At 44.1% G+C, this 12,829-nt stretch overlaps 1 protein-coding gene across 11 annotated transcripts in view; it reads right to left on the bottom strand.

Moving 5' to 3' along the window:
* Positions 1-11,836, bottom strand: part of PXK (PX domain containing serine/threonine kinase like) — a 47,987-nt gene extending 36,151 nt beyond the window's left edge. For 9 of the 11 annotated variants that reach the window (XR_010918521.1, XM_067541139.1, XM_067541155.1 and 6 more), the window contains exons 1-3: positions 11,209-11,656; positions 2,264-2,314; positions 1,143-1,190 (exon numbers count right to left, since the gene is read on the bottom strand). Coding sequence is in view for 10 of the 11 variants with exons in the window: in XM_067541139.1 (XP_067397240.1) it covers positions 1,143-1,190; positions 2,264-2,314; positions 11,209-11,310 (201 nt within the window). In the remaining variant the exon portion in view is untranslated. Of the gene's footprint in view, positions 1-1,142; positions 1,191-2,263; positions 2,315-10,227; positions 10,292-11,208; positions 11,657-11,818 lie in introns of those variants that run through there. The other 2 variants (XM_067541191.1, XM_067541183.1) reach the window with 2 other exon arrangements.
* Positions 11,837-12,829: the final 993 nt, after the last annotated feature.

Genomic DNA, 12,829 nt, shown 5'->3' with positions numbered 1-12,829 from the left:
ATACTCAGGCAAAATTCCTAGTTAGATCAAATGAAGACAGTGGGAGTTTCCCCTGATTAAAAAGTGCAGGACTGGGCCCTATAAGACAAAGAAGAAAGGAAAGTTGGTCAATTAATAGTGATCATCCAAAATCTTGAGTGCAAATTCAGACCTAATAGACAACCCATAGAATTCAATTAAGTTACACCTGCTTAAACGGAGTCTGAATTTGGTCCTAAGTCTATCTTCTATCCTCTACACGGTCATCTCTGCTTCTGTATTTTGTGTTGCTCACATCGTAAGCACAGTTCAATATACTTGTCCATTCTTCTTCACTAAGTGGTCAGGTTTTTAAACCAACAAAGAAATGAAAACCAGAAACAGCCTTAAGGTCCTGCAGTCACCTGACACTACATGTGACGTAAAAAAAAAGGAGAAGAAAGTGATAGATAAAAATCTATTCTTAAAATACCAATGGTGTTCACTTCATATGTTATTTGTCTGGTGCTAAACTAAGAGATCATAGAACAAGCATCCTTCCTGTAATGTTGGTCTTTGTGCTGCCTCTCATCCCCCACACACTTTGCCTTTTCCTACACAAACTAAAAGAAACTTCTGTCCTAAAAGGGAAAAAAAAAAAAAAAAAACCAAACACACACAGTCAGTCAATTCAGTGTTTAACTGAGGAACCTTTTGCAATGATACAGAAATCCATCACATGATAAGCGGCATCTGGAAGTACATTTAAAGGAAGACAAATAATGAGATACATAGCACTTCTGTGCTGAATGAGAAAGGTCAATATGTGCTCGGTTTTGTGCTCGTCAAAGAAAGAAAGGATAATAATAGTACACAAAACCAAAACAAGTCACATTACTGAAGGAAAAGATTCAGTATCTGCCAATCTCCTGTCTTTAGATTTAAACTGGTCACAGAGGTTACAAACAACATTTCCCATGGTAAAACCTAAAACAGCTCAGCATTTCTCCTTGTTCAAAAATGAAATTTATAATTTTAAAATCTAAGTCATTTCATTTTCAGCCATGTAAGTTTGATGATTTCTTTGTTCTCGTCCTTGTTGTGTACAAAGAAAGCAAATTATTTGAAATACAGTATAAAATATTAATTGGAATTATACTTATGTATCAGGGAAAAAATCTTACCTGCAAACTGCTATTGAGCAAATCAAAGTCACTGTATCTTCTCACAATCTGCAAAATAGAAAGGCAGTATTGAAGCAACACACTAGATTTTATCTTGCCGGGTTTTGTGACAACTAAACTGCATGAAGGAAACAATCCTGCTTGCCATCTTGATTTCACTACGCTTCTCTTATATTGGAGCAGCTTCAATCTAGGTGTTTGCAGACACCTTCTGATTTTCCCATCCTAGAAGCAGCATTACTTCAAGATCATAGATTCAAAAACTAGAAAAAATTAACTTGGCCTTCCCCAGAAAATCTCTATCAGGCAGCTCCCCAGCTCTTCACAAGATATTATCATTACTACTTATTTTTATTACAGCACAACCTGGACAAGACAATGGTTCCACTACTAGCTAGGAGGCAGATTCTGACTATTCCATCCCCATAATGTAGATCGAAAAACAAATACTACCTATAATACTTCCACTTGTAACAGGAACACACTGCACAGATTATTCTCTGTTTGGCCTAGAAGAGGTCAGACAAAATGTTCCTCTAACAATCAAAACTTTCAAAAGTTTTGGCTAAATATGTAAACAACGTTTATTCCAGAAAAACCCCAAAACTTGCTTCAAAACCAAAGCAAACTGTCTACTGAAAACATACATGAATAAATAAATAGGAAAGCATGCTAGTGAGAAGTGTGTGAGAGATCAATATGAGGACTTTAGTTTCTGTGACAATCCTGCCAGTGGACACAGAACAAAAGGACTGATTCAACCAACCTTTACTCATGGAATCTGCCCCACTGTTGTTGGGACAAGTAGCCCCACTGACAATGGGTAACAATTGGCACAAAATGGGCCTTGATGTTGTAGTTTCAGTCACGTAGGTATAAGAAAGCAGGTCACATGCACTTGTTATCCGGAAGACAAACATTGTAATGAAGCCTTCATGCTAGTTAATACTGATACGAGAAACAACAGTTTGTGACCAAACACATTTTAACATATAACATTGCTGACTCACTCTCAAATAGCATTTTGATCTCTACCTAGCATTAGACCATCCAGGATGAATCCGGGTCTTTTCCTAGGAAGACCTTCTGTTTAAGTGAATAAAAATTTAAAGAGGGATTACCTGCCAACTGTTTTCCATGGAAATCCCTCTCTGTACACGAATTATGTATTCCTAGAAATGAGAGAGGAAACGAGAGAAAAGAACAAAAGTTATTAGAAACAGGAACTAGTGACTCACAAAGAAGTGTGAACACACAGTCAGCCTTCTCTTTATAATGGATTTAATCTGAACACTATGAAATTTGGAAACGCTCAGAAACTCTGAAAATTGTGATCTAGATTTTGAACCTCCCAGCTGGGAAGTGTTCTGATCTGGGGGGTCTTGTTCAGACCCCTCTCTAGAACACACAGAAAGATGCAAATAGTATTTTAAGAATGTACAGGTTTCTGAAGCACTTAAGCACTTTCATTTACTTAATGAGACACAATATTGAGTACACACCCTCCTGTCATCTCAGCCAGTAAAAACTGGAGAAAAATCTGTTCCCCAAAGTTCTAACTTGTAAGACATCTCCTGGAATTACAGCCACCTTCATAGGGGTGGCATCTCCAGCTCATAATTCCCAACTTTACTGTCACTTATTGCTGCTGAATGCAAAAATTACTATGGAAAGTTGAGGCAAGTGGATGAAGTGGTTAAAGATAGCATAATAGGCTGGAATAACTAGCACACTTCTACTATTCCTGATACAGTGTTTCATTTTCAATTCATAGCTCATCATTGCTTACAGACAAAGTATATAGTTGTATCTCAGATCTGTTGACCTGCATGTATATTTTAACAATTGTTGATTCCCCTCCCCCAAATACACCCATCTTACATTCCTCATAGATAAAATGAAGGGAGAGACTGAAAAGAAATTCAGATTTATCTTTACACCATGCCTCTTAAAACAGGGCCTTTGACAAATTTCTCAAAACTATCCACAATAAAATGGATTTATTTATTTTTTTCTCCTGCTTTTGCTCATCCCTTCTCAGAACTAGAGAAACCCAAATTTTCCACACAGCAAAGCACATGGCTAAATTCTATTAAAGCAGTATCTCTGCACATAAAGTCAGCATGAGGATGGTTTCCACACCATTCATTCCTCTTATTAATATACCCAGTTATGTTATCTTTCCCAAAGAGGAGCCTTGATCCTCACCTGAGGTACAATGAAAAGCAACAGAGTTAACCCTGATTTACACAAGCGTAACAGGGATCAGAATCTGACCCAAGACACCCACTGCTGACAAAATTTAATTAAGCAGACACTTGAAACGCCCAATTCACAGCTAATAGTTGGCTTTTTCTATTTCCTGATTTCTAATCTGTATTTTAGGAAGTGGGAAGAGACTACTTTATACACAAACAGGAAAAGTAGTAACTGTTTATTCAGCAAGTCTCTAAGGAACATTAGCTGTTCCTCTGAAAGAATGTATGAGAAAGACGATTCATGATGTTTGGTCATTCATCTGTTCTAGCATTTTACAGGAAGCAGAGTTATTGCCCCATCTCACCTACTGCTCACTGTGCACGCAGTGACTGACCTCATTGATCTGCTAGGGAATACTCTCAGGCAGGCAGAATGGAGGCACAGTATCCATTCGATTACTGCTCAGAAAAATATAAAATAGCTTTGATCAATACAATGCTGTTCTTCCCTGAATAAAATAGCAGCAACACAGCTTCATCCCGCAGCTTCCCTTATCTCCCTTCCATCTCCACAATAGAATTCATTAGAAAACAGATTCAGATCCAAATCAAAATCATCTTACACATCCCTTTGCCCCATCCAGCTACATTTTGGTCACCCAAGACTTATTGTTAGGCTTCCTCTTCCACTGCAATCAGCTCTCCCAAAACATGAGACCTAGGGAGGGATCCCTCCCCCGCGGCTGCAGGGGAATCAGTGGCTGTGTTTGAAGAGGGAAGCAAAGAGGGAAGCAATCCTGTAACAGGCACTCATCTCCCTGAGGTGAAGAACAGTGGGGGCTGGGGGAGAAAGTAGCGGTCATGCAGCGCTCACCCCACTGGCATGGAAGCAAAAACTGGCCTCCCCAGCACTCACTCTACCAGTGCCCATAGGGGAAGGGCCAGAATGACAAGGAGGTGATCAGAGTTGATGAGAAGTTGCAGCAGGGAAGCCCTGCTGTGAGAGACAAAAGCATCCCTAGTGCTCATCAGCACCATCACTTTCACAGAAGAGGGCTGAGGGCTGCCTCACACAGGGCTCAGCTGGATACCAGTGCTGCCTATTACCGCTCTGCAGCAACAGGCCTAGCCTCACAACTCTTAATTGGCACCGGCAACACACACTTCACCCTGTGGTCACAGTGGCTCTCTGACCACTCCAGAGGGAAAGCCATCATGTGCCAAAGTCTTGACTCCTCTGTTAAAAGTCCAACTCTGTTTTGTTAAGAATTAAATATGAATTGCCACAAAACTTCCGATCAAAGACCCTCATTTGGTAATGGGACATGGAGCCTTTCACGCCTAGGTTACGGGTCCAAAACTTGTCTATGCCAGTAGTTACAAATATCATGAAAAGGCCAAACAGCTGCTAGATGGTAAAGTGAGGGAGATACTTCAGTCCAGTTCCTAGTAGACAGAAGACACTCTCATATACACCACAAAACTAACATAACAGTTGATGCCTCACCAAAGCTGCCATGGACTGGGCAGGCCATGAAGACCCTGCCAGAACAAGGTGGAGGCCCATTGGCCTGTTCTGTGGCACAGAGAACTTAGTTTCCACTAGTCTCAAACCAGCACTTTTCCAAACTTTAGATTTCCATAAGTAGTTTAGATTAATTTATTTAAAACTTCAGAGGTGCAGCTCCTCACTATTTATCACCCTACAGGCCCATTTAACAACACGTGTGGAACATAAGAAAACAACAAAACAACCCACATGAAATAAGAGTTCCTAATTTAGGGGGAAGAGGAAGAGTGGGACCAGATTAGCCCAGGGAGAAAGACAGAAGAGGAAAGAAGTGGCTGGGGATCAGGAAAACTACTTCACCACCCCTTAAAATAATGTTTACACAACTGGGAGTAAAACAGTGGATGGTTCTTTGAAAAACCTGCTGTTCATAAAACCATGTTAATTGGCATTAATTATGCTGGCATCCTTTAATTCTCTACTGACCACATCCTGTGCCAACACTTCCATGATTTTGCATGGGATTGACATCAACTTAGTAGGCCTATAGTTACCCAGGTCATTTTGTTTATCCTTTTTAAATGTTGACACAGCATTAGTTTTTTTCCCAGACCTCTGCCTGTTCCCATGTTTGTTAAATATCATCTTCAACAGCTCAGAGAGCTCCTCAGCCAATCTTTGTAAAACTCCTGGGTGCAAGTTACCCAGTGTTGCAGATTTTAAAATGTTTAACTTTAATTTAGCAACTGCTGTTTAATGTCCTCCCTAGTTATTGAAATAGACAGAGCTAAAGGAAAGATGGCAGCAACTCTGCTGAGGCACAACGTGAAAGGATGTCAAGTGGGGACCTCACAAGATGGGATTCTTAGAGATTTAGCGATTGGAAACCACTGGCTCAAACTGAGAAAGATCTTTCATTTCCACAATAAGCTCACCATTAAGTAACTTCTGACTCAAAAAGTTAGGCTGCTTCACAGGTTCCTCACTCTTCATCTGTTTAATAACAAGGAGGTTTGAAAAGCTGACAGAGAAGTACAGAAATCCAGGTCAGCTTCAGTTCATGCCAAAAGCTTATCAGAGAGCCTCCCCACACAAAAAGGCTTTTCAAGCTTCCATCTTTTTAATGCTTGAAACTGGAAGCCTAGTTAAGCATGAACCATCAACAAAATACTAGTTTAAGAACATTGGATTGAGATGATTTTTAATAAGAGGATCTAAAAAGCCCCTTTTAAATGCTTATTTGGGAAAGCTTCTAAAATGGAAAGTAGCAGCGCAATCACAAAAGCTGCTTAGACTTGTGGATTCTTCTTCAATAAGGGGCAAAGTATATGTTTGCTATTACACAACCCATCATTAAACCACCTCATCTAAGATACTGCTAGCACAAAGTGATGTCTACTTGCATAAACAATGTGGCTCATGTCGGCTGTATCTTTATTCTTATAATGTACGTGCCATTCCATAATTAAGTTATAAAAATAGGACCACAGCAGAACAAAACTAGGAACACAATTCACTGAAATTTGCTGAACAAGGAAACCACTTTGGAGAGAGCAGAGAAAAGCTGCTGTCCCTCCTCTCAAATAGGAACAATTGGCTCATTCTCTTGCCTTAATGCAAAGTGTTCTAAATTTTAGTAGAGGTCACCTGTAAAGGATGTGCTTAGAACAGGATCAGACAGAATCTGGCAAGATGCCAGGCACCTTGAACTCCTACAGACTTCAATGAAATAGGGATGAACTCAGCACTTTGCAGAACTGATCCCCAAGACTGTAAACACTGATACAGTCTACCTACACTGTAATCTCTCTGGGGCAGGGACTCTTCCTATGAGCATACAGCAGCCAACACAACTTGGCCACCATCCTCACTAGGGCCTCTGGGTGCTACTGTAATATCAATAATAATAATAATAATAATCAGTAGCAGTGCTGTTGGAAACTTTCATGTTGCTATCACTAAAATAAGCTTTGTGTTCAGCAGTCAGGCACCTTGTCTTTTCAGTTTTGATTCTACTTAAATTATCTTGGGCTGTGTTTGAGGTTTTTTTCAAAACACACACAACCTAGTTTTTTGAGGTAAGGGTCACCTTTAACATTAATTTCATTGTGTGTTTCAAAGCAAAGAAAAGTGCTAGAGAAGAGGCTGAATTAATTGCAAATTAATGGCACAAGGATCTACAGAAGTTTCTCAACAACCGAGATTCTCGCCCTTCCTAAAGTTATAGCTTTAGAAAAATGCAGCTCTGATTTTGTAGTACATAAAGATCTAGAGAGAGATTCAAAAATCTGAATAATTAAAATGAACTAAAGGGACAATTACAGTTTTAAAAACAGTGTCCCCATTAATCATTACTCAAAGAGGAAAAGCCTTCAAAAATATGGATTGAGGAATTATTCCAGCTGTTCATATCAGGGCTACCGTAAGGAAGCAGGCTAATGGAATGGCAAATTCCACTTCACTGTTGTCATTTAGTGTACAATACATCAAGCAGGGAAAGAATTGATTCCAGACAGGACATGTATGCACAGCCCCTAATGGTTTTGCAGTTCACAGTTCTGCAGTTCACAGGTCCAGGCATGCGACTCCTGCAGCAAGGATCTGCAGAGAATGTCAAGAAAGAGACTAGTTCTCCATTTAAGGCTTAAAAAGCAAATTATAAAAACAAGTTCTCATCTACAGATTGACAACTAAAAGGACTCTAAGTCTAAATAGCTGAACTACTAAAATAGGAAGCTGTATATTTTCATTGTTCAAACCACAGAGTTACAAGATTTAAAACAAATGATTGGAATTTTCACATTTTCTGCTTTAATAATCTTACGTTATCAGTATCCCAAATATGGATTTTAATTATTGTTAATATTTTTGACATAGCCACTGTCCCTTAAGTTACGGATAGGATATATCACTGGCAAATAGACGACTGGCTTATTTGTAGCCCCCTTGTAGTATCTGCTACAGGGCAATTTTAATTTGTGAAGACTCCGCTCCCTATGTATACGTATAGGATAAACATGTTGATAGTCAGGATCTATGCCTTTTGGGGCCAGCAGCCTTTTCTTTGAAAGCCTGAAGGCTTTGAATTTTATTTACTCTTCCTATTAATAAAACATAACCACCCCTCCCTTCATTAGGTCAGAAATACAGTAAAATGAAACTACACCCCCTCCCATCTCCCAAAAATGTCTTGACAAGTGCCTCTTCTGGGACGGAATCCTACCACTACACTTTGGGGAATCTGTTACTGTAATTTAATTTCCCCATAAAAGTTAAATCAGATGCACCATATATCAGTCAATTAATTCCTGCTCTCACCCAGTTTCACAGTTCAAAAACAAGGAGATAAGGTCAGATATGCGAGATGACAGGGTAGTAGCTTTCTCAGATAGAAAATCCAGACTGCTGTGGCGCCCGTTATTTGGTTTAAACCATTACCCTACGCTGCCTCTATGAAAACTGTCTGTGCCACACACACCTCAAGACCTTTTTATTTTAATTCTTAACAGTGCTTCTGCAGTAAAAACTAGTAGAAATACAGGCACCCCCAAACAGCTTTTAAATCAAAAGCACAGTGCTACAGCATTCTGATCTTTTGTGCATTTCTGGTTAATAGCCGAATTAATTCCTTTTAGAATTTTCCCCAATGTGCATTAATAACACAGAATTACAAAGACAAATGATCAAACGGTCACAATACTTGCTACTGAACTCCGATGCATGGAAGTCTCATCACGTACAGCAGTGGTAGTCAATAGGTGGACTACGAACCAAATCCGGACTGCCAGATGCTTTTGAATGGACCACAAAATCTTTTCATTTACGTATTATCATTATTGTTATTGCAGTGTGAAAAACATTTCTCTGGAGTCTGGACCTTGACTATACCTTAACAAGAAATTTGGACCTTGAGAAAAAATAATTAACTACTTCTGACACGAAGTATTTGGGATAGAAAACTGCTTTTAAGTACTTTCTGTTCAACAGAACTCTGGGTCTTTTTTAATTTAATTTCTGCTAGAGAATCAACCAAAAGAAAAACAAACAAACCAAAAGGAAAAAAACCAGCACAAAAAGCTATTGTTATCTTTGTGCTTGTAAGGGATTGTAATAAATGGTGTTGAAAACACTTCAATGGTAAAAAACAAAACAAAACCCACAATGAAGCTAGAATCTGGGTTGGTAGCACAGGGAAACAAGTTATATAATCTCTCATGCAACTAAGCACACTTACACATTTCACTTTACTAAGATGCAAGTAAAAGATAATGGGGTCAGTCAGATAGTATACCTAACACAGCTTTGGAAGTCTGAACACAGCTCAGAATTTAGGGCCCTGGCTTCATAAACAACTAGTCATGACTTCTAAACTCACTGAAGCCTTCTAAAAGATTCTTCATAGTTAGAAGCCTGTGTTCAGAGGGAGATTGCTTTACAAAAGTTAGTTATTTAAACTTCCAATTTGAGATCCTCAGACAAAAAGCATTACAGAAATGCAGATTTGTACCATTACAATTTTGATCCCATAGTATGCTTATTAACTATAAACCTAGCACTATCCACCTCTACAGTCATTCATGTGTCTGGTGAAAGCTGCAACAAGGAACAAGTCAGAAACCGGTTGTCATGATATGCGTGCATCTAAACAATGAATAAAGCAGAAGGACACACCCCTTAATGGTCAAAACAAGTCTCTTACCAGTGCACCTGCTGCTGTGGATGTACACCTGGCCTCATCTCTTGCATCCCCAATTCCCTGCTAAGTGGGTAAAGCTATGAAACGTGATAACATACAGGTCTCCTTTTCTCTGATTCTCGACCAGGGTACTGCAACGATTTGTATAGTGGCAGTGCTGAGAGCCATTGAACCAAACTGTAAATCCTATATATGATGGAAACCACTTCAAGCCAGCAGTGAGGGTGAGTCAACGACCCTCATTCCAGCACCTATGGGTACTGCTTGATAGTACCATGGTAAATCCAGTTTGTACAAATGCATTTATACTCCAAGAAAGAGCCTATAAAATAGCATCATGGGATTCCACTGTTGTTTATCAGTGACTCCAGCTCAAGTCTGTTCAGTTTTTAAGAAAATGGAGTATTTACACCTGACATCACAGGAAAATGAGCCTAGGAGCTGGAAGTCAAACTGGGCTCTTTCTGGCTAAGCGTCATAGTCATCCCTGGTAATAATCTCAGTGCTACATTGTGCCCCCAGCTACACCTTCGCAGCCGCCTCATTGTCTTCACTAGCATTGCACAGATGGAATGGTGGGCAGAATTCAACCGTTCGTTGTCACACTAGTGTCTAGATCCACTCCCATCATTGTGATGGATCAGCAGGGCTAACGTAAGCAAAGAGATGTTAAAATCTTACTATGGCACTGGAGACAGCAGGCATGATTGTGCAGACCCAGCGGGAGACGGTCTGGGTAAGGGCTCGTCCACACTAGACGTGCCACAGTGGCACCGCTAGCGACAGGGGGAAAAGCTCTCTCACCGCTACAGTAAAACCACCTCCGCCAGAGGACTTAGTGCTGTCCACACCAGCGCTCAGGTGAGGGCAAGGGCGGCACAGAGCAAGTCCACTGCCGAGAGAGGAAGCGAAGGTGGTTTTATGCAGCACTGGGCTGTAGGAAATCCGGAGGCAAAACCCTGCCGTTCAGCCAGCAGCCCCACACAGCAAGCTGCCCTGCCCGGCCCTTTACTTCCCACCCAGCGCCAATGCCCCCGATTCCTTGGGTCTCACCCCCACCTCTCCTGGGGTACCTCCCCCCATGCCTCCCCCGACGGGGAGCGCTCCTACAGACTGTACGGTCAGAAGCAACCACCATGACCACCCAATCCGACCCCTGCACGTTGCAGGCCACAGACCCTCGCCCACCCACGCCTGTCACAGGCCCTGACCTCCGGCCGAGTCACTGACGCCTCAGGCACGGCACGGCCCGGCCCGGCCCGGCCCGGCCCAGAGACTGCTCCGTTTACACGGGCTGAGACCGGCCGACGAGCCCAGCCCAGCCCCGCGCGACCGAGGAAGGCGAATCGCCTCAGCACCTCGCCCGGGGTGAGCGCGGGCCAGGCAGCAACAGCTGGGGGGGGAGGTGGGAGCCCCAAGTCAGGGGCCTCGCCTCACCCCACTGCCTCAGTTCCCCCCCCCTTGCCTAGAGTCCCGCCCCACCCCCGTGCCCCAGCCCCCCCTTGGCCGGAACCTCGCCCCACTGCCCCAGTTCCTCCACCCTGGCCAGGCCTCGCCCCACTGCCCCCCCCCTCGCCCCCAATGCCTCAGGTCCCCCCCCTCCGGACGCTCATCCCCCCCCCCGCTGCCCCTCAGTCCGGCCATGGCCGCCCGGCCGCGCACCGTGTGCGAGTGCAGGCTCTGGCTCGCTTCGATGACGGCTGTCAGCGGCACCGTGTCGTCCAGCAGCACCTTGCCGGCAGGCGGCTTCTCCATGAAGGCCATGCCGGGCCGGGCCGGGCCGGGCTGGGAGCGGAGCCCGCGCCGCCGACCTGCCTCGCGCAGCAGCAGCTCCCTGCGCCGCGGCCGCCGCTGTCAACACTGGGGAGGCGCTGGGCGGCCTCCGCTGGGTCTTAAAGCCCGAGCGCTGCCGGGCCTGCGCGCCCGTGGGGCGGCCCTGCCCGCTGCCTGGGGCGGGGCGCGGTGCGCGGGGGGGCCCTGCCCACGGGCCAGGCTCGGGCCCAGCGCCCGCCAAAAGCGCCACCACAGGGCGGGGCGCTGCTCCCCTCGAGCCCGGCCCGGCCCGGGGCCACCGCTTCACCCAGCCAGCAGGAGACCCGCAGGGCCGGTCCCGCAGCTCCGCACCCCGGGCCCCCTGGCCCTCACAGCCGGACAGACGTCCCGCCCCCCAGCAGCCCCAGACCCGGCCCCAGCTCTGGCCTGGCCTGAGGGGCCCCGCTCAGAACAGCCTCGCCGCCCGGCCGTTAACGCTGTGGCAGGACATGCCCCACACCAGCCTCGAGAAGCCTTCCTGACACGGATGTGGGACTCTCACTCCTTTCCCCCTTCAGCCTGGCTCCAGCTGGCTCCTCTCCCGGCTCCAGCAGGTACTCCGGTGTGTGCCCCAGCTGCATCCAACTCGCCCTCATCCCCAGGGCCTAAGCAGAGACCCCATGTGCTGCTGGATCAACCCACCCCCTGGCTGGCTGGCTGCACCCCTTCCATGCATTTGGTAAGTTGTTGCACCTTACCGCTGTTGAGCTTTGTCACCACCCAAAAGTTATAAAAATCTTCTGTGGACAAACACTACCTGCCTAGAACCACTGTTGTAGGAATCAGCACACGAGGGAGCATCGCTGTAGAGACAAGACAGGTGGGTCCCAAGATGTTGGTGATTTTTTGCAAAAGAAAAGTGACACCATCTTGGGAAAAGCAGCTAGCAGGGGTGATTTTTTTTTTAAATCTATTTATTCTTTCTATGACAAATTACTTTTAGTCAAACTACCACCGAAAAAAACAAACCACTCAAAGTTTATAGTCTGAGTTTGGGTTTTTGCTATTGCAGTGAGATTTCTTACAAAACTGAAGGTTTAAAGCACCTGTGAAACTGAACCCCGTGACCCCACCTTAAGTATGGTGCTGCATCAAAATTATTTAGTATTTGATTTCAGTAATACTCAGAAGTTCCACTCAGCATTGGGACCCCTTTCTGTGGGGCACTGTACAAACACAGGGAGGGACATGATCCATCCCTGTTCCTAAGAGTTTACAATCTAATTTAAAACCAAATGAGTGGGTGTGGGTGCAAAGTTATTGCTGTCTTCATAGTCTTAGAATAATCATCACCATGCTATTATTTGAAGCAGTATTGATCCCTTCCTACTTTCTCCCACTGCCCAACTTGACCCCAGCAATCATCTCCTCTCTTCCTGCTATTTATAACCCCAGATCCACAGGGAACCAGCCCACTTCATTCCAGGGCCCTCTATTACCCTAGCTTCAGAGACACTTATTTTTCTCACTG

Source organism: Emydura macquarii, unplaced genomic scaffold, assembly GCF_026122565.2.
Source record: "Emydura macquarii macquarii isolate MOO-44397 ecotype Brisbane River unplaced genomic scaffold, CSIRO-AGI_Emac_v2 contig_71, whole genome shotgun sequence".
Classification (NCBI taxonomy): Eukaryota; Metazoa; Chordata; order Testudines; family Chelidae; genus Emydura; species Emydura macquarii.
The sequence above is the reverse complement of the archived record's forward strand: the minus strand, read 5'-3'. Positions and strand labels throughout refer to the sequence as shown.